Source organism: Alosa alosa, chromosome 8, assembly GCF_017589495.1.
Source record: "Alosa alosa isolate M-15738 ecotype Scorff River chromosome 8, AALO_Geno_1.1, whole genome shotgun sequence".
Classification (NCBI taxonomy): domain Eukaryota; kingdom Metazoa; phylum Chordata; class Actinopteri; order Clupeiformes; family Clupeidae; genus Alosa; species Alosa alosa.
In genome coordinates, this window is record NC_063196.1 from 6,460,092 (window position 1) to 6,481,839 (window position 21,748).

General features: G+C 44.5%; 2 protein-coding genes across 5 annotated transcripts in view; both read left to right on the top strand.

The window, feature by feature from the left end:
- The window catches only part of ak9 (adenylate kinase 9), a 30,077-nt gene extending 11,632 nt beyond the window's left edge, over window positions 1–18,445 (top strand). For all 3 annotated transcript variants that reach the window (XM_048251118.1, XM_048251117.1, XM_048251119.1), the window contains 17 exons: window positions 1–186; window positions 5,085–5,369; window positions 5,796–5,920; window positions 6,662–6,881; window positions 8,462–8,533; window positions 9,259–9,477; window positions 10,317–10,535; window positions 10,938–11,151; window positions 12,032–12,233; window positions 12,501–12,647; window positions 12,879–13,096; window positions 14,557–14,753; window positions 15,218–15,387; window positions 15,959–16,057; window positions 16,401–16,503; window positions 17,052–17,166; window positions 18,059–18,445. The exon at window positions 1–186 is cut by the window's left edge. In XM_048251118.1, coding sequence (XP_048107075.1) covers window positions 1–186; window positions 5,085–5,369; window positions 5,796–5,920; window positions 6,662–6,881; window positions 8,462–8,533; window positions 9,259–9,477; window positions 10,317–10,535; window positions 10,938–11,151; window positions 12,032–12,233; window positions 12,501–12,647; window positions 12,879–13,096; window positions 14,557–14,753; window positions 15,218–15,387; window positions 15,959–16,057; window positions 16,401–16,503; window positions 17,052–17,166; window positions 18,059–18,273 — 3,006 coding nt within the window. In that variant the 3' untranslated portion in view covers window positions 18,274–18,445. The remainder of the gene's footprint in view (window positions 187–5,084; window positions 5,370–5,795; window positions 5,921–6,661; window positions 6,882–8,461; window positions 8,534–9,258; window positions 9,478–10,316; window positions 10,536–10,937; window positions 11,152–12,031; window positions 12,234–12,500; window positions 12,648–12,878; window positions 13,097–14,556; window positions 14,754–15,217; window positions 15,388–15,958; window positions 16,058–16,400; window positions 16,504–17,051; window positions 17,167–18,058) is intronic.
- Window positions 18,446–18,881: 436 nt separating this feature from the next.
- ppil6 (peptidylprolyl isomerase (cyclophilin)-like 6) lies at window positions 18,882–21,503 on the top strand. Of its 2 annotated transcripts, none has more exons than XM_048250321.1 (8): window positions 18,882–19,047; window positions 19,137–19,232; window positions 19,414–19,602; window positions 20,013–20,075; window positions 20,188–20,335; window positions 20,480–20,539; window positions 20,949–21,084; window positions 21,270–21,503. In XM_048250321.1, exons 1-8 carry the CDS (start codon window positions 18,970–18,972, stop codon window positions 21,379–21,381), a joined length of 882 nt encoding a protein of 293 aa, XP_048106278.1. In that variant the 5' UTR covers window positions 18,882–18,969; the 3' UTR covers window positions 21,382–21,503. The 2 variants fall into 2 exon arrangements, with proteins under 2 accessions (XP_048106278.1, XP_048106279.1); XM_048250322.1 differs by having other exon boundaries at window positions 18,922–19,047; window positions 19,171–19,232.
- Window positions 21,504–21,748: the final 245 nt, after the last annotated feature.

The window sequence follows — 21,748 nt, forward strand, 5'->3', positions numbered from 1 at the left end:
CGTGTGCTCGGGGACACTCTGCACTTCTGTCCAGTGGCGCTAAAGGAGACCGGCTGCCTGGTGCCTTGCGTAGACGAGTTAGCCGCCAAGTACCGGGAAAAGACTTACTACTTTTTCACTCCCGAGGCCCGGGAAAGGTTCCTCAGTAGCCCTGAGGAGTACGTCTGCAGAACACAGCTCTTCAAGGTCAGTGTGTGTGTGTGTGTGTGTGTGTGTGTGTGTGTGTGTGTGTGTGTGTGTGTGTGAGAGTGGAGCAACAACACTGACGAACAATGCAATGCAATGCAACACAAAGAGAACAAATGCATGACATATTTCAATCAATTTCAATCCAAATCAAAAGAGCTTTATCGGCATGACAACAAAACTCAGTAACAACAGAACATCACAACAGACAGCAGGTGTCTCCTGCTCCTGCATCTAGATAGATAGATAGATAGATAGATAGATAGATAGATACTTTATTGATCCCTAGGGGAAATTCAAGGTCACAGTAGCATACAGACAACATACACACACACATTCACTAACAGCAGAAAAAGTAATTAAAAGTATATAATATAAAAAACACAACTAAGCAATAAGGACTGTAGAAGATAAAGAATATACTAAATATACTAAAATACAAATTATACTAAATAAAACAGTACAGTATCCACATAGTGGGTGATTAATCAATCAGATGCGCTTGCAATGACTGAGGCAGGGACTGAGCCCGTGGTCCTCTGTGCATAAGGTAAGGTAAGGTGCTCTTTGTGAATGAGTGTCATGGTGATGGTGCAAATGAGTCAAACAGTCAAACAGTGCAACAGTGAAAGAATAAAGTCTATATATCTATATATAAATAACTATATTAAGAAAGGTATAAGTGTGGTCACAGTTCGGCTGTGGCATGGAGGGAGGGGTTGTGCATATGTGCTAATAAAGCACGCAAACAGTGAGGCAGAAGACAATGGTAAAGTGGCTAGTGGACAGACAGTTCAAGACATGGAGGTGGTGAAGAGGCAGACAAACTATGCAGAGAAGTCTATTTCTCCTCTTCCCTTAAGTGATGCATTGAACAGTTCAATGGCCCTGGGGATGAATGACTTCCTCAGTCTGTCTGTTGTGCAAGGCAGTGAGCGAAGTCTCCAGCTGATCAGGCTCTTCTGCTTGGAGTGGATGACACTCCTTGTCCAAGATGTTGATCAGTTTGTTCAGGGTCCTTTTGTCAGATATTGAAGTGATGCACTCCAGTTCAGCTCCCACTACAGAGCCAGCTTTCTTCTTCTTTGTGCTTCCTCCCCAACATACCACTGCATAGAAGAGGACGCTGGCCACAACAGATTGGTAGAACATCCTGAGGAGCTAGCTGCACACATTGAAGGAGCGCAGCCTCCTCAGGAAGTACAGCCTGCTCTGCCCTTTCTTGTAGAGTGCGTCAGTGTTGGCTGACCAGTCCAGTTTATTGTCCAGGTGGAGACCCAGGTACTTGTAGGTGCTTACCACCTCGACATTGACCCCATCAATGGAGACTGGTAGCAAAGTGGACTTAGACCTGCGGAAATCCACCACCATCTCCTTGGTCTTTGAAGTGTTGAGTTGAAGGTGATTGAGTTTGCACCACTGCACAAAGTCCTCCACCAGGCTCCTATACTCCTCCTCCTGCCCGTTCCTGATACACCCCACAGAAAACTTCTGCATGTGGCATGACTCAGTGTTGTAGCAGAAATCAGATGTGTACAAGGTGAACAGGACTGGAGAGAGCACAGTTCCCTGTGGCGCTGGTGCTGCTGATCACAGTGTCAGAGAGACAGTTCTTCAGTCTGACGAACCGTGGTCGCTCCGGCAGGTAATCTGTGATCCAGGTTACCAGGTGAGCGTGCACCCATCTGCAAGAGCTTGTCTCCTAGTCTGAGGTTGGATGGTGTTAAAAGCACTTGAGAAATCAAAGAACATGATTCTCACAGCACTTTTCCCCTTGTCCAGGTGGGAATGTGTCCTGTGTAGAAGATAAGTGATGGCATCGTCCATCATCAGCAGGCACAGGCAAGGAGGCGTCAGGCGGGGGCAGGGCATGAGGTGGTGATGGTTTAGGTCGTTGGGTGTCACCAGGATGCAGAGCTGGAGAAACTGGGAGGTTGGGAGGTGGGGGTAGGGCAGGAACGCAAACAAGAGCAGTGCCTGAGTCTGCAGGGGGTGGTGGACAGACCACTCCCATTGGAGCTGGAGCAGTGCAGTCAAACCTGTTATAGAAGAGGTTCAACTGGTTCGCCCTGTCCAGGTCCCCCTCCACAGAGCTGCTGCTCTTCTTCAGGCCAGTTATAATTTTGATGCTGTCCCATGACTCCTTCATGTTGTTTTCCTGCAACTTCTGTTCCACCTCCCTTCTGTAGTCCTCCTTAGCCTCTTGACTTTGAGTTCCACTTGCACGCGCCTCAGCTCTGCCATGTCCCCCTCTCTGTACGCCATCTTTTTCCTGTTAAGAAGGGTCTTCACATTGCTGGTTATCCAAGGCTTGTTATTGGGAAAGCAGCATACAGTTCTGGTGGGAACAACAATGTCCATACAGAAATTCAGGTTGTCGGTTGTGCACTGTGTGACCTCCTCTAAGTCCTCTCCATTCTGTAACACACTCCAGTCAGTGCACTCAAAGCAGTCTTTTAGAGCCTCATCCGCTTCAGGTGTCCACTTTCTGAAGGTGCGTGTGGCAGCTGGTAGCCTCTGTACTTTGGGCTTGTACATTGGCTGGAGATGGATGAGGTTGTGGTCTGACTTTCCCAGAGGGGGAAGGGGGTTTGCACTGTATGCATCCCTCACGTTTGCATACATGAGGTCTATTGTCCTGTTTTTCCTTGTAGGGCAGTCAACAAACTGGTAGAAATTTGTGAGTGTGGAATCCAGTGTTATGTGATTGAAGTCGCCAGATCACAAAAAAGGCATCATTGTGTTGGGTTTGAAGCCTTTCGATTGTGGAGTGGATGACGTCACATGCTGTATCCGGGAGAGCTCGAGGTGGAATATAAACACAGACATAATCTCATTGTCATAATCACTCATAGGGCGCTATCTTGCACAATTGACTTTGCGCAAATTGCTTTGTGGGCGGATCTTGGGCGCTGTTTCTATTTTACCGGCGGGATTGTGGCTGTTGCGCCCAACGCAAATCTAAAATGGGGTGGTCTGTAGTAGCTACATTATTCATGGGTGTGGTTTGGGCGTAACGTGCAATAAACCAATCAGAACGTCATCTCACATTCCCTTTAACAACAGGCACGCTTGTTCCATAGCGGATTGCTATTATGATGGCGGATTTGCCAGGCGCAGCCAGGAACGGTTCACAGCGCTATGGTCAGTTGGGAACAGTTTGCTATTGATTTTTCCTCTTGACAAAATGTAATACAGAAATGTCACTTTCCGATGTTTTGGGATCACTCTCACTGAATCACGAGGTTATGAATGCATGGTGATATTTTTGCAATGTAATCTAACATAACCTCACTATATACAATGCAGATCTGTCAGATAAGCTCTCCTCTCCCGTGCTGCTGCTGGGGCATTTGGGTTAAATGGCATCGGCATGCAGTTCAACATCACGTCTCATTAAGTCCACTAATATTTACTAGTTTATGTCATCAACACATCTGTGATTCGTGGAAATGTGTTCGCTAGATTTATACCTATCTTTTCACATCGGACACCACACTGATTTCCCTCGTGTAGCAATATTTGTCCTTGTAATTATGTATGGTTTGGAGAAATGGGAACTGCGTCGTATAGATGAGAGGAGCAAAGTGCATTGCGCAACACAGGCGCCCAAGTGTAAGCTACGGCTGTACCTTACCAACAGGCAACTCAACAACGAGAAACAGTTTCCAAGTTGACCTAACTTTCCAACTCTGCACAGTATCCCATTAACTGCATGACAGTAGACTATTTACAATATTTTATGTAAAGTAGAGTTTGTAAACACGTTATCATCAACTTAATGCACGCACAACTTTTGTTTGAGCAAGAGAGAGAATAACAATGAATGAATGGACACAGCAACTACAGAAATTGTAGCCAAGGCTACTTGCTGCTTTCTTTTACTGTCTATGGTTGCTGGTTAACAGCACATAATAAGCTTTTTTTTAAGGGAATTCACAAACTCAAGACTTCAAGGCCATCATGGATATAAAAGGTTTTTTGAAAGCAACAAAAGGATGGAGGGAACAATTGTGGTGCTTGTCAAAACCTTAGCGCAGCTGGAATGCTAGTTCAGCTGGTTGGTGCTACCAACCACTCCAATCAATCACCGACGAGATGCACGTTTAGGAAAGTTTCAATTGCACGGGAGGGAGGGGGAGGGAGTAGCGAGCTAGCTCTCTGTTTTGTTTGAATGTCAACAGAAGTGACGTTACCCACAATCGCTGATACAACCTTTAATTTACCACTCACATTGTTATTTGCTAGGCCTTAAAGCAATTTCAAATATGTTTGAATGTAATGTCCTAATTGACCTAGCGCTCCACTCCACACGGTCACCAGTTTCAAGTTTCAAGGAGGAGTCTGTAGGAATTGTGTGACCTCTTGAAACAAACTGGCTCCACTCCAAGTAAGACCAACACCGCATTCATAAACTACACATATGCACACAGAAGCAAACACACCCTCACACACACACACACACACACACACACACACACACACACACACACACACTCACCTACATGAGTTGCAAGAGTAGGGGATGGAGTAGGAGATGGAGACGAATTGACAAGCGTGATTTATTTTTGTGGAGAGAATGTGCAGGACTGAGCGGCGGTCATATTTTGTACTGCTAAGCGGTACATCCAGCTTCGTTTTATGGGGTCTTGTTTAATTATATGGAATCTTATTTTGTTTTATGGAATTTTATTTCATTATCCTGTATGATTTATTTTTGTGGAGAGAATGTGCAGGACTGAGCGGCGGTCATATTTTGTACTGCTAAGCGGTACATCCAGCTTCGTTATATGGGGTCTTGTTTAATTATATGGAATCTTATTTTGTTTTATGGAATTTTATTTCATTATACTGTATGGACCCCCGCCCCCAACCCCACACACACACACTCTCCCCAGGCCCCAGCGTTGCGCCTCCTGCTGCTGGGGGTGCGTGGTGCAGGGAAGACGGCCCACGGGCGCTGGCTGGCAGAACAGCTGGGCCTCTTCCACCTGCAGTTCCGTGAGTGCCTGCAGGAGCTGATCCTGGCCAAGACGCAGCAGCGCGTTGAGCGCTCCGACGAGGCCGAGCCGCTCAAGGAGCCGCCTGTGGAGCTGCACGCCCTCCAAAGGCAGTTGGAGGAACTGCAGCAGGACCAGGGCTCGGCCAAAGCAGAGGCGGAGAAGATGGAGGCTGAGGGGGAGGTGTGTGTTTGGAGATTGTGTGTAAATGTGTGTGTGTATGTAGTGTTTGGGGTGTGTGTGTGTGTGTGTGTGTGTGTGTGTGTGTGTGTGTGTGTGTGTGTTTGTCTGTGTTTGTGTTGTGACCCCTACCCTTGATATAATAATATAACTATTATGGTATGGTTCTTTGCTGCTGTCAGAACCTCTTTTATGGGAAGCAATATTTGAATCCTGCCAGCATATGTATTCTACTTGTCAATTCTGTTTAAGAGTTAAAATGTGTGTGTGTGTGTGTGTGTGTGTGTGTGTGTGTGTGTGTGTGTGTGTGTGTGTGTGTGTGTGCATTCGTGTGTGTGTGTGTGTGTGTGTGTGTGTGTGCATTTGTGTGTGTGTGTGTGTATGTGTGTGTGTATGTGTGTGTGTGTGTGCATGCATGTGTGTGTGTAGGAGCCTGAGGCTGAGCTGACGGATGAGGAGGAGGCCATAAAGGCGTACTTGAAGGAGGGAACACCTTTGCCGCAGGAGGTGCTGGAGATGGTGCTGGTGCAGTGGTGGGAGCAGGAGCCCTACAGGTAACACACAGGTTGCGTTCCAATCGCAAGGCTCCCTACACTGAATTCCTCCCTCCCTCCCTACCCACTGCACAGGGTGTAAAATCCATGGCAACTTCACAGGGAACTCGATCGCTAAAAATGTTTTATTTGGAATGCCCTGTTAGTCTTAGGTTGCCAAAGAGATGCTTGGGTTCACGAGACGCATTATCCATTCAAAACAGCGGAGGGTAGTTAGCTTGCTAACGTTAGATAGTTGGCTCACACAATACTTCAGACGTATTTTGGGATTACAATAATGACTTTTTTAGAATGTACAGTGTCTATATCTCTCTAACTTTCACAAAATCCAAGCGTAAAAAAGCCAAACAAATGACGTTTATCTGCAATTATAGCCGTCTCGGACCATCTACTGAACTCTGAGCCCCACCGTAACCTTCCGGTGAAGTGATGTAGCTATGTTCCCTAGCTCCCTACACACTGTGCAGTTCCCTTTGGACTGAACACCATCACTCCCTATGGAACGGAATACCACTTAACAAATCTAAACACCCTGTACAGTTCACTTCGCAGTCCACTAGGAGTTGATCGGAACGCACCCACATACATACACACACATACACACACACACACACACACACACACACACACACACACACTCTCCTAACGCCAAGGTCTACTGCTTCATCCTGGAGGGCTTCACACACGTACACACACACAGACATACACACACAGACTATTTTTCCCTCTCCTAATCCCTAGGTCGACAGGCTTCATCCTGGAGGGTTTCCCCCAAAATGCAGAGGACGCGCACTTCCTGGTAGAGCGGCACCTTTTCCCCGACGCCACACTCATCATGTCGCTGGACGTGGGTGACGTGCTGACCCGACTCCTGCCCCCACTGCTCACACGCTGGAGGGGGAGTCGAGATCGCAGCAGAGACATGCAGCGCCAGGTCAAGGAGCTGCGCGCCAAGATCAGGGTCAGAGGTCACATGTTCTCACAGTGGGGTTTGAAGGTCAAAGTTCAAAGGTCAAAGTTCAAAGTTTAGGGGGTGGGTTGGATGTGTGACATCTGCATTGCTATAACATGTTCCTCTTGGTTTCACAAAAAAGAAAACACTGAATGGGATCACATGTAACATGTAAAGGTGCTATATGGAGTTCTTTTTTGTTTAAACATCCAAAAATGTTAATCCAACAACCGTAATATCCAAAATGCCTATGCTCCCTGTTGTTAAGATATCCACTGAAGTTAGCATGCAAACTAGCTGAGCTAGCACCAAGCCAGCTCTTCTGTAATATCACGTGTGGACGCTGCATTACAGTTTTTTTGCCCATTGCTTACACACTAAAAACGAATGCTTAGACCAAAGCCTCAATACCTAAACTTCTTAGCCTGACGTATCCATACTCAAAATTCTATTCAGAATTTGAGTCTGGAACCAAAGCGTTGGGACGTGATTATGCGGCATATTTCAACTGATACAGGGGGGAAAATGCCTCAATTGGATAGACCTAACCAATCAGAGCAACGAAATAGCCTACAGTGAATCCTGCAGAGAACAGTCAGAACATCTTTCTTCTCAACAAATGCCTTAAAGGAGAATTCCGGTGTGATATTGACCTAAAGTGTATTGAAACATGATACCGAAAGTGTGAGCGTATGTCTCATAGCCCATCTCGGCTTGTCCCCTGCACTCCAAAATCTGGCTAGTTAGCCGATGCTACCAACAGTTTTTTTCAATAGTGGTGCCGCATCGGGCTAGCCATGCAAATAAATCACTGTTTTATTACCCATTCCAAAAAATAATTCAGTGAAATGCATGGATTCCAGTTGCTGCTACTGGAAGAAACTGGAATCCATGCATTTCCACCTGAATTATTTTTTGGAATCTGGTCCCTTATCATACCTGTTCATTCTTACCGTTGCTCGACTTATCGCGGACTAAATTCAAGATGGCTGCAAACGTTAAACTTCGCGGAAGATACTGTCTGTATAAATCGCCTTGTAAGTAAACTACCAGTGCTTTTTCAAAGTTCTCAATGTCTCGTTTTAAATGTCAGGGCCCTCGGAAGTCTACCAATGAAGTGTGGAGATACATTGAGCCTCGTAAATGGGTGTAAAACAGTGATTTATTTGCATGGCTAGCCCGATGCCGAAGCACCACTATTGAAAAAGCTGTTGGTAGCATCGGCTAACTAGCGCCAGATTTTGGAGTGCAGGGGACAAGTCGAGATGGGCTATGAGACATACGTTTACACTCGGTGTCATGTTTCAATACACTTTAGGTCAATATCACACCGGAATTCTCCTTTAATCGCTCTTCTCTAGCAACAAGCTTTTTGCTGTAAACAAATTCAACCGAAGCACGCTCAGGTCACGAGAATGAATCGGAATATATTGTGTTTACATTTGTGTGTGTGTTTCTTGTGTTTACATGTGTGTGTGTGTGTTTCTTGTGTTTACACTTGTGTGTATGTTTCTTGTGTTTACTGTATATTTGTTTGTGTGTTTCTTGTGTTGACATGTCTGTGTTTCTTGTGTTTACATTTGCTCCAGGAGGATGCCATTGCTAAGAGGAGAGCTGAACTTATGGCGGAGCATGATAAAACCCAGACCCTGTCCAGTCAGGTAGGACATCCTCTCCCTCCCCCACACCATCTCCCAGCCCTCCAGCCCCTCTGTGCTGCTGACTCACTCCAAGTGGACATTGGAGACCTCTCTTCCTTCAAGAAGCTCTTTAACACCCAACTCTGCCAGGAGCACCTCCTCTCCTTAGCACATCTCAACACATCTAACTAACTCAGCACACTTAGTCCACACTTACCATGAACTACTGCTGTAGTAGTTTTGAGAATTTCAGTTCTGATCTGAGAAATGCACCAAAATGACTGAGAAACAAATTGAATTAGGGTCAGTGGTCTCTAAATACTGGAAACAGACCTCTATGAAAATGATCATTATTGGCAGCCCTACATTATATGCCCCAGCTCTGTAAATAAAACTCCGCCGACTGCTTGAAAACACCCCCACACGCCCAGTCTGCCCATGTCCCAGGGTTCAACACAACACTTCCTCAGACTGACCCTCCCTCATGCTGGTATATCAGATAAACTGGCCTGTTGTATTTTATGGCCCGAAAAAGTCATTTTCCACAAAACTTAATGTATTACATTGTAATGAACCCTGACTTTTAGTAGCCACTTGGCTTCAACCAGTTAGCACCATAGGTGAACTAGGCTACTTCATGCCAGTTATTGGCGGATAAACAGACCCCCTACATGCCCTTTTACTTGCTCCAGGCCAGCGGTCAGTAGAGATGTTGAACCCTGCCCCTGCCCTATTTCTGCCCTCAGGTGCTCGAGGACCTGGACTCGGAGGGCAAGTATGAGGAGGGTGATGGGGATGACGAGTGGGAGCAGGAGCTGGAGGCGCAGCTGCTGGACGAGTTTCCCCCAGAGGAGGACGACGACCAGGATGGCGAAGAGGAGACGGAGGCCAGCGCCGTGGAGCGCCTACAGCAGGAGATCAGAGACCGCTTCGACACGGACAACAACAACCTCACCATGATAGGGGTAGTCATTTTAGTGTCAACTCTTTAAGTGTATGAATTACACATATATTGTTTAGGTAGATAGATATGAGGCAGAAATCAGAGATGGCTTTGACACCAATGACAGTAACCTCACTATGATGGGGAATGGATATGGGGCATCTACCTATAGATAGATAGATAGATAGATAGATAAATAGACCTCACCATGGTGGGGAATGGATATGGGGGGGATCTACCTATAGATAGATAGATAGATAGATAGATAGATAGATAGATAGAATAACCTCACCATGGTGGGGAATGGATATGGGGGGATCTACCTATAGATAGATAGATAGATAGATAGATAGATAGACAGACAGATAGATAGATAGATAGATAGATAGATAGATAGATAGATAGATAGATAGATAGATAGATAGATAGATAGATAGATAGACTAGCCTCACCCTGATATGGGTACAGAGAAAGGGTGGGGTGGGGTGGTTTGTTAGTCAGTTGAATGTCAACTTTAGGTGTCTTTGCTGTACATATTATAAATGACATTAGAGAGACATGATAAGTAGATATCAGAGATTGGAGACCATTTCACGGTTCACGGTTCACAGCCATACCATGACGGGAGTAGAAAGAAGAACAGAGACGGAGACGTATTGGGGTTGCATATCTGGTGCAAGAATGTACCATGTGAACAGGACGGAATCGGCTGAATTGAAAGTGACTCACTGTATTTATCAATTTCCAGGATTAGTTGTGATTATATAAAATTGTCTTTCCTAGTAATGCAATACATTAGGTGTGTATTTGTGTTTACATACAGCATGTGTGTGTGTGTGTGTGTGTGCATGTCTGTCTCAGGACCAGCTGGCTGATAGCCAGATCCCACAGATCATGGTGAACGCGGGTCGTAAGCCACGGATCGTGCACTACCAGCTGCTGCAGAAGGTGCGACCCCTGCTGCTCAACCGAGAATCTCTGTTTCTGCGGGGCCAGCCAATCAGCACCAGCCTCGCCACCAAGCTGCTCCTCAACTGCTATAGATACACCAGCGCCTTCGGCCGCTGGGACCCTGTTAGGGTGAGTAAAGACACACGCACACACACACACATACAAATACATGCACACAAATACACACATATACACATGCACATACTCATACATACATACATACATACAAACATACACACACTATACTGTACATTACAAACACACACACACAAACACACACACACACCACATACATTGTTACACACACACACAAACACACACACACACCACATAAATTGTTACACACACACACACACACACACACACACACACACACACACCACATGCATGGTCACACACACACACACACACACACATACACATATATACTCCCACCCTTTCTGCACGCAAATGTGTGTGTGTGTGTGTGTGTGTGTGTGTGTGTGTCTGTGTGTGTAATTCCCATGTGTGTGTGTATGTGTGCATCACCAGTTTGCGGAGGGAGACCTGATCCAGCCGATGCAGGGTCCATCCAACCCCAGCTACCCTGTGCTGCTCAACCAGTTCATCTACTTCTTCTGCTCCAAAGCCACGCGCAGCGCCTTCCTCAAGAACCCACTCAAGTACCTGCGCCAGCACCCGCCCCACCCCTCGTCACCCATCAAACTGGCCGTCATCGGCCCGCCCAAGTCAGGAAAGAGCACAGGTCAGGGGGCTGAAGATCCAGATTATAGAATTGCACAGGCAAAGCTATCACACACACACACACACACACACACACACACACACACACTATGTCTCTGTAAAGGTTTTGACACACAGGACAACTGTTTGAGCAATGTGGTCAGACCCGAGTATGACCACTTTCTAATGCCTGGCAACACGGTTGGAAAATGTTGCCTTGCGGATGATCAACACCCTAGCAGTTACATAACAATAATGTAATGGCTAAAAGTATCTAAAAAGGTCTAAGTGAGAGAGATTACACTGTGTTGACTCGGTACAAACAAATCCAACATCCATGTAGCGATTGCTTCAGTTTGTTATCTAAATGCAAGTTGAGTAGCGTTGCAGTCTGAGTCTATTCATACAGACACCCAAGCAGCAAAGCAGGCAAAGGCAGGCAAGGCAAGGGTAAATGAGAAAGTGTGAATGCAGTTGGTGCAATGCAAAACAGTCAACAAAGACTACACTCCCTACTCACTCCTCACTCACCCTCATTCATTCACTAATTCATTCATTCATACAGACCAACAAAATAAAAAATAATAAAATAAATAAAAAATACAAGTACAAGACAAGACATTCATTTCATGGAACATGGCCCATGAGCTCTACAATGATTCTATACAATTCCTAACTATCGAAGTATAACATGATCAAAGCAGCTAACAGGAAAAACAGAAATCAGCGAATACAATCCCATGGCTTAGATTTCCTGGTAGCTTACTCTGATAACGCTCAACACTTCCCTGTTCTCGATATAACAAAAATAAACAAACACCTTTCACTCTCTCTCTTCCTTTCTCCCTCATTCTCACCCCATTTCATCTCTCTCTCTCTCTCTCTCTCTCTCTCTGCTGCAGTGGCGAACATGTTCGTGCGTGAGTACGGTATGGTGCGCCTGTCCCTGGGCTCGGTCATGAGGAGTGTGTTGACCGAGCAGCCCCACACCGAGTTGGCCATGCATATACTTGAGCACCTGAAGCAGGGAGCCACAGTGCCCGACGAACTGGCCATACAGTGCCTGGAGGTGGCCCTCATGGACCTCACCTGCAGCACACGCGGGTATGGGCAGTGTGTGTGTGTGTGTGTGTGTGTGTGTGCCCCTCATGGACCTCACCTGTAGCACACGCGGTATGGGCAGTGTGTCTGTGTGTGTGTGCGCGTGCTTGCCTCTCCTGCAACCATGCGTATGGGGAGTGTGTTCTTAACATACTTTGTATTGAGAAACACCCTATGTGTGTGTATGTATGTGTGTGTATGTATGTATATGTGTGTGTGTGTGTGTGTGTGTGTGTGTGTGTGTGTGTGTGTGTGTGTGTGTGTGTGCAGGTATGTGTTGGATGGTTTTCCTGTGACCAAGCAGCAGGCAGTGCTGATGGAGGAGCGTGGCATCATTCCCATGCTCATGGTGGAGATGGAGCTGGACACTGTGGACGTCCTCAAGAGGGCCTTGAAAGACAAGCTAAAACACAACAGGTCAGACCACGGCCCACCACAGGTTTAGTGGACCATCTATCGGTCACTGTACATTAATCTTCTCGTTTTCCTCTCTCTCCCTCTCTCTCCTCCTTCCCTTTCTCTCTCTCTCTCTCTCTCTCTCTCTCTCTCTCTCTCTCCCTGTTTTTCCTTCCTCCCTCTCTTTCTCCATCCACCCCCCCCTCCTCACACACACACACACACACACACACACACACACACACACTCCAGGCCCTACCCTGAGCACAACAGTGCATCCATCCTGGCGCTGGGCTGCTCCTGTTACAGACAGGAAGAGGAGGCTGTGAGGCAGCACTATGAGCTCCAGCGCCACAACTGGCTATCGCTGGATGCCCGACGCAGCAAGTGGTGGCTGTGGACCCGCGTGCTGGATCACACACGCCTCTGCATGACCAGCATACACACCTATATGGAGCGCATACGCGATGGTAACACACACGTGTACACACACACACACGCACACACACACATTCTCACACTCACACACACACACTCACTAACACCACACTCACACTCTCATTCTCACTCTCACACAGACCCACACACATGCGCACACTCACTCACACACTCACTCACTCAAGCCACTCACTCCAGCTCACTCACTTACTCACTCACTCACTCACTCGCTCACTCACTCACTCACTCACTCACTCACTCACTCACTCACTCACTCGCTCGCTCACTCACTCACTCACTCACTCACTCACTCACTCACTCAAGCCACTCACTCCAGCTCACTCACTCACTCACTCACTCAAGCCACTCACTCCAGCTCACTCACTTACTTACTCACTCACTCACTCACTCACTCACTCACTCACTCACTCCAGCTCACTCACTTACTCACTCACTCACGCAATGGTAATATGCAATGGTAACACACACGTGTACACACACACACACACGACACACACACACACACACATTCTCTCAACCACACACACACTCACTCACATCACACTCACACTCTCATTCTCACTCTCACACAGACCCACACACATGCACACACTCACTCACACACTCACACACTCACTCACTCAAGCCACTCACTCCAGCTCACTCACTCACTCACTCACTCACTCACTCACTCAAGCCACTCACTCCAGCTCACTCACTTACTCACTCACTCACTCACTCACTCACTCCAGCTCACTTTCACTGTCACTCACACTCATATGGGACACTGGGAATGGTTTTCCAACAGTCCTGAAGGAGTTCCTATACATGTTGAGAACCTTTTTGTTGATTTTTGTTCTCTCATATTACTGTAATTGGGAAGCATTCCAGGTGCCTATGTTGATGTTACTGTAATACTGCAGTCATAAAGGTAAATAGAGGCCATTTTGAAGAATTTAATATACAATATATATATATATATATATATATACATGTATTTATTTATTTATTTACTGTATACATATATATATATACTTTTTTTTTTTTTTTTTTTTTTTTTACAGAAGACAAAATATGCTTCATGAATCAGATTCTTTAGAGTAGCCTTGAAATGGCTGTTCCTCTCTTAGGTTTTTTGTTCTTTCCATTGAACCATTTACCTGGCCACCCATCCAAGTTATAACTCAGAGTTGTAACTCAGAGTAACCACTCAAACCATGCTTCCTGTAAATGTGTCCTTTGGACAGAAGTGTCTGCTAAATACCATTACCATAACCATAACCATACATGTAAAAAAAGTATTTTCCCATATTCTGTCTCCTTATCTGTGTTGATATCATGCATGTCCATATCTAGCAGGAGTTGTAACTACTAAGAAAATATTTTCTGTAAAATGTTACTGTACAATTTCTCTTGGGGAAAATGTGTGCCTCTCTCCCGTATCTTATCTGTGTGGTTACAGTAAACTCAGCCCAATGCCCTCTGCCCTCAGGAAAGGCGGCAAGTATCGCCCACCTGTGTGTCTCTCCCCGGGAGCTGCAGGGTCGCCTCGGGGAGTTTGGACAGTACTGCCCAGTGAGCCTGGCTCAACAGCGACACCTGGTGGACTGTTCCCACACCAGCTCCCTGGAGTTGGCCGCAGAGTACCGAGGTCACTACTACAAGATGGCCACCAAAGAGTGCCTGCAGGTAGGACCATAGACAGTAAAAGGGTAGGACTGAGCAATAGGTTAAAGGTCAAATAAAGACCTCAGTTTTATGGTTGGGACAGAGAATTTGTGGTTTGTGGCAACAATAAGCGCGTTGGTTCATTTACAAGAGTTGTTTACAGAATCGTATTAATCACTTTGATAATTTTCACATAATAAACAAATTAATCATAGGTAGTGTTACAGTCTGCGTGTGGCCCATTCAGGCAGTTGCCTACTCTGGAGTTTTATCGGTTGCTTTGTTGACAAGACGAATTCACTTACTGTAGGTGCCACTGTGACAAAAGTATTTTGCATACAAGGTGCATTCTCATACAACAGAAATGTTACAGGGCTCCATGTATTTATTTACTGTACCTGTACTATTGTTTACATGTATTTATTTATTTATTTACTGTAACTGATCCATTGTTCATATTTACGTTTCCGTTCTCTGTTACTCAGAAATTCCTTGAAGCTCCAGAGTGCTTTGTGATTCCCGGTTGCCCGTACTCTCTCCCCCCTCCCCACCTGTTGCCACGGAAACTGACTGTGGCACAGGTGAAGAGTCGGTTCCCCCAGCAGGTGGAGCTGAAGGGCTATTGCCCTGTTACTTACGGCGATGGGAAGCAGAGGTACAGCCATTCACAGCCAATTACTGTAGTTAACTCCAGTTGATCGAAGATAACAGCATTAAAAACTCAAAGACACTGTTTGTTTCCGCCCACATCTAGATGAGAAGCCCACATGCTTATCAAGGCACTTATACTTTAAAATTTGAAGCACCATGTTTGCACACATTATGTAACATAGTATAACACAAACTAAACTAAAAGTAATTTGATTGTGGTATTTGATCGCAAGGTCATGTAGAGTCTCTAAGTTACTGGCAACCTGTAGATTTAAACAAAACACTTACGGTAAGGTGATGTTTCTAAGCCATGTTGTTTGGGCACATTCCCACTGATATTGGGTAACAATCTTTCAGTGGGGCAGTTGAGCCACAGCGCCCATACCATATACGGGTCCAAGTGTCCACGGGGACCGTGTCATTTCCCGATCCCACCCCGTCTCTCTCCCACCATTCCCTTTCAGTCTCTCACTGTCCTATCAGAAATAAAAGGCGAAAAGCCCACAAAAAAGCCTTCTGACTGTCTGAGTGCCCAACCTTGGTCTCTGTGGTAGTAAGTGTGCATCTCTGTCCAGGTACGAGGCGCTGGTCAGGGGGAACATGGAGTTTGCCTTAGAGTACCGGGAGAAGATGTACACCTGCGAGAGTGAGGAGAAACAGGAGAGGTTCCTCAGGTAAGCTCTGACCTGGGAAAGCACAAACTTTGTAATTCCCTCTCAAAAATCTAGTAAAGGGCAGGCAAACTCCTGTGAATGTTTTGGAAATGGGTATGCTGTTTTAATCATAGGCATGCAGAGGCATTTATTGCATGTGTACATATACACCAGAAAGTTTATGTCATAATGTCTGTAAATATTGTATTTCTGTTTTGCTGTTACAATGCTATGTATGCTGTTTAAATGCACTTAATGAAAGAGGCTTATGTTAATGTTAATTATGCCATTCTCTCTCTCTGTATCTTTGTCTCTCTCTCTCTCTCTCTCTCTCCCTCTCTCTCTGCCCATCTCCTTGTATTAGGATGCCTGAGTTGTACTGGGACCAGAAGCTCCCCCATAAGCTGCCTCCGCTAGGAGAGCCTGTCCAGCTCACCGCTCTGCCCATGCTGGGCTACCTGGAGCAGGTCGGAGTTCTCATCACAATACCACACAACTTAAGTTTTTAAGTTTTAAGCTTTGGAATTAGTTCCATATAGTAACTGCAGTGCATACTTAAACTCATCATTTATTGGATCATAATACTGATATTATACACACACGGCCGGCGATGCGATGGCGGATCAATGGCTAAATTGAATAGAATCTATTGAAGTGAATGGGGCAACGCATACGGCAAATGGACGGCCATCGCATCGCTCTAATCGGCCCCTTTCTGTTTTTCAGGGCGATTTTTATATTCATAATAGAAAACAGCTGTATGGTCAGTGTATCGCCACTGAATCGATGGGTGATCGCATTGCCAGTAGTGTGTGTAGTAAAGCGATTAACAGAATTCCACCGTCACGTTTGACTGTCACATCGCCGGCCGTGTGTGTTGGGCTTTATTGTCCATGTATCTAACAGGAATCACACCATGGATATGCAGATGCATAACACTGGAATGTGTGGAATGCAAACATGTATACTAATTCCAATGAGTTCATTTTTTGTGTGTGCACACATGCATATGTAGGGTGTGGCAAGGTCCATCATTAAGGCGATGACTTCAGTGGGCTGTATGAAACCCAAGTTCCCCTTCTTAAGTGTGAAGAAATCTGCTCTGCTGTATGTGGCCTTTTACCTCAAAGGTAACTCAATTACCTTCTTCTGAGATAGAGAGAGAGAGAGAGAGAGAGAAAAAGAGAGGAAGAGATAGAAAGTCATTATAGCATAACATCTTAATCAGTTTGTATAAGCACCACGCTTGGAGCACTGGCCTAACGGGCCTTGCACATTAACTTCAAATTAAGTTACAATATGTGTGCCAAATGACATCATGCCTCAGGTTATCATATTCCATGAATTCTCAAAGATAAATAAGGTCTCCAACACACTTCTCTCTCCCCAATCAACATTTCATCAACTCAGAATTAACAAGATCCATGTTCACATTTATGCAGAGATCTTATTAAAAATTCAGAATTCAATAACCACCATTCTATTCAATTGATTTTCATATTTTGATAAATGATATAAGATAGACAGATCTTGTTAATTCTCGGTTGACAGTTTCCCTCTCTCCTGATGTTCCTACTGTCTGTGGTCACTGCTGCTTTTTAACCCAGATGTGTTCCTATTTTTCTTTAATGACCTTCTTAAGAAGCAGAACCAAAAGTTGAATATGTGACGTTTCCTTTCAGAGAAGCAATACACCAAATGTGTGAAAGTCTGAACCACAGTCTTTCTTCCACTTCCTTATTCTGCCTCACCCTCAAGTGCTGGTTCTTATCTGTAACATTGCACCAATGTGTTACGGGCATTCAGATTGAGAAGAGTCTTGTGTAGATAGACATCTATCTGTTTACATTTACAATCTCTGTTCAGTTTTTTTTTTATTTTACAAAGCACCTTGATTCATTCTGTTGTTGCTTTTAAAGATTACTTGACTTGACTTTTCTCATTAACTATGTCCTCATCAATTAATTAATTCATTCATTAATTCATTCATTTTCTCTCTTTCTCTCACACCCCCTCTCTCAGCTTTTAACCCACGTCTCTCCGACTACACCCGCAAGAAGTACAAGCGTCAGCTGGCCCAGTTTGAGGAAAACTGTGAGCTCATCACCTACCTGGGCTCCACCATGACAGTGAAGTACCGAGAGCCTCAGCAGCAGCCAATTGACTTTGAATATAAACTGCAGCGCTTCCTGTCTCTGGGGACTTGCTGTGGACTAACTCAGCTGTCTGGCAGATAAAACAAAAGCATTTTAAGACTCTGATTGTGTGGTTTTCATGCAACAAAATAGTTTTTATTTTATTTTTTGTCCCTTAAAGAGATTTTTGTCTGGCATGTGGTCCTCATTTCAATGTCATAGATCTATGTAACTTTTTATTTCCTGTAGGGATTAAAGGAAATGTTGCCTACAATACGTTGTAGATTGACTTTATTATTGTGCATGAAAAATATTGTTATTGATGGAGGGGGTTAAACAAAATATACTATTCATGTGAAACCGCTATTACAATATAACAAGATTATTCCAGAGAATTTCTAATATAGTTTTTTTTTTTTTTTTTTTCAAACAATAATAATCTTACAGATGATAACAAGCAGAGGTACAAAATATATCAACACAAAGAGGACAGATCTGAACATAAAATAGTTAAGTTAGTGTCCATGTAAAATTTGACTTCATTTTTGAAAGCTGTAAAACATGAATATGAAATGTTCCCAATAACAAGAGCAGATTTATCGTAAACGTATAATTTCTATTAAAGCCTACATTTATTATTTTTATTTTGAGGGTGTTTACGAGTGTACGTCACGTCCGCTTGGTTACTATGGATACTTGACGTTTGTTTACAACTTCACGCTGTCGCCAGTGTTGCCATCAAAGATTCTAGAGAGTCTTTGGTTGCCAGATTGATGTAAAACGTTTGGGATATGTGCCATGGCTTCCAAGCAGCTTGTAGAGGTTGTTGGTCTTATGAAAGAGCATAATTTTCAAATTGCGAAGAGCATTGCTGAGGTAAACGTTTTTGTCAGTGATAGCTGTTGTTTATGGAGAAACAGGAAAACAATTGAATATCATCCTATAACTTCCTCTTGCTGATCCAGGGATTGAAACAGAAGTTTCCATCTTCATTCGCAGATCCGACCATTTATCCGCTGCTAGAGTGCGATTGGCATACATATTTAAACAACAAGAAAATGGTAAGTATAGCCTCGAGAGTTTGTCAATGTCATTTTATTATGCAATGTTAGCCTTCAGAAAATCCTAAAACGTTACGCTAAATTCACCGGTAACTGATTTAGAGCGCAGTCAGCTCACTCTAATCCTCTAATCGTGCGTGAGTGTTGCGGTGATTGATGATCTTCTGTATATCATGACCAGGAGCTAAGAGGAGAGGTATGGCAGTTCGATGCTCCCCTAATGGTATACCTCAGTGGCCGGTTGATTGGAGACGAAAAGGAGTTAGCTCGGTGGGCACACGAGGTCTGGGGGTTCACCCTCCACCGACCCCATGCGCTGAACCTGGCCCTTGCTGAGGACTACTACACCAACCACCTGCGTGATACGGGGGCAAGTTGTACACATAGAGACAACCAGATAAACAAAGCCACGCTTATAGGATAATGCGACAATATTCTATACTATAATCCTGTTACAATACTTCATTTATGTTTATTTAATGTAATTTTATATAATATTTGCTGGAACCAATAGTCATGTATCGGTGATTGTGGTAGGTAGGTAACTGTCCAAGCAATTAGTGCAGTTAATGAGATGATAGCGGATGATTTCAGATTTATGGTTATATTGTTTGTTTAGCAGATGTTTTTATCCAAAACTTTACAACTTAATTGGATAGATGCTAGTTAAAATGTACATGTTTATACGTACTGGGTAAATCATTCCACCATGGAGGAACCATGAACACGTCTTGACTGTGATATTGATAGTTAAAAGGAAATGGGATTTTCTCTGTGCAGCACATGTTTGTGTACATGGATGTGGAGATCAGAGGAGTGGTTGCTGGGCGACTATTATTTGAGGTGAGACAACATTTATCAGACCTGAGAGCAACCAGATAAAAAAGAAAATTAATGAGTTTCATTCAGATACTTAATTAAAATGTTTGTGTGTGTGTGTGTATATGTTTTCCAGCTGTTTTGTGATATATGTCCTAAAACGTGTGCAAATTTCCGAGCTCTGTGCACAGGAGAGAAGGGTCTATCTGACAGCGACCTCATGCTCGCCTACAAAGGCTCCTTAATTCACAGAGTTGTACCTAACGGATGGATCCAGGGAGGAGGTATTTGTCACACACACACACACACACACACTAGCATACTTTTTTTTATAAAACATTGAAGCACTCCTCAATCCTAGGGCCTAATATACACTCGAGAAATGGCAAATGTGTGTGTGTGTGTGATATGATCTTCTCCTGTTCAAGACATCAACCCTGCTGGGAAAGGCAATGGTGGAGAGTCCATTTATGGCCCAACATTTGAAGGTATTGCTGACCCTTTTGCTAACTTCTTACTAGTCAGTTTCACACAAGGACACATGGCCACACACACATTTTGCGGAGTCACAGGTGTTCTAAACCACAAACATTCACTTTGACTATTTCTGATTTATGAGGAAAAGAGGAATAAGGCCCCAGAAAGCAGAGCTACGTTTTGTCTTGTCCACTGCTCATGATGCCTTGGCACCTGTATTTACTTTTTCAGTTTATTTTTTGGGCAATTAGAGAGCAGGCAGGAAGCAAGTGAGGGAGATGAGGGGGGTAGTGGCTTTAGGCCGGACTCAAACCTGGAATCTTGTGGGCACGGGACACGTAGTGACACCTACGCTGCTCTACAGCTCCCATGACAGACGATGTTATTTCTGATAAAGTTGCTCTGCACACCCACTCGTAGATGAGAGCTTTGCTGTATCACACAACAAAAGAGGCGTTCTGGGAATGGCCAACCAGGGTCCCCATAGCAACGGATCACAGTTCTATGTCACCCTGCAGTCGGCACCGTGGATGGATAGGAAATACGTGGCATTTGGGTAAATATGCACATTTATGTTGCTGTGCCTTTTAAGCACTATTCTGTTCTATTTTGACTTGATATAATGAAATTCTTTGTTGTGCTCTTGACCTCACCCTCACTTCAAGATGCAGTATGATGTAGAGGGCAAGTGTGTGTGTGTGTGTGTGTGTGTGTGTGTGTGTGTGTGTTTTACTTCTTCAGGCAACTGGTTGAGGGCACTGAGGTACTCAAGAGTCTGGAGGACGTGCCCACCCAGAACGAGAGACCCAAAGTGGACTGTAGAGTGAAGGACTGTGGAGAGTTCCAGCTATGACTTTCAAACACACACATACACAGCTACATTTACACTGGTTTCTATGTTGTTGTTCTTTTCCCCAAAGCTCACTAATACCTCATTAGTTTAGAGTTTAAACATTAAAATTATACAAACCTAAAGTGTTTTAGTGTGTCATGTGTACAAACTGTTTTTATGTGTAGAGAGAGAGAGAAAGAGAGAGAGATAGAGAGAGATCTGATACTGAGCTGACAAATTCAAAGGCATGAACAAGTGAACTGGTTTCTTAACCAAAAGCTCCAGCTTAATATGCCCAGTTTCACACTTTCACACTTCATTTTGTAGTTTCATGCTGTGAGTTAAAATGCTATAATAAATGGAATCACCAAAAGTGGCATGGTTACAG

Coding starts and splice junctions, on each gene's coding strand:
- ppil6 (XM_048250321.1), top strand. CDS start 18,970: ATGGCTTCCAAGCAGCTTGTAGAGGTTGTTGGTCTTATGAAAGAGCAT. Junction 19,603..20,012: donor ACCACCTGCGTGATACGGGG/GCAAGTTGTACA, acceptor TTCTCTGTGCAG/CACATGTTTGTGTACATGGA. Junction 20,540..20,948: donor TTATGGCCCAACATTTGAAG/GTATTGCTGACC, acceptor ACCCACTCGTAG/ATGAGAGCTTTGCTGTATCA.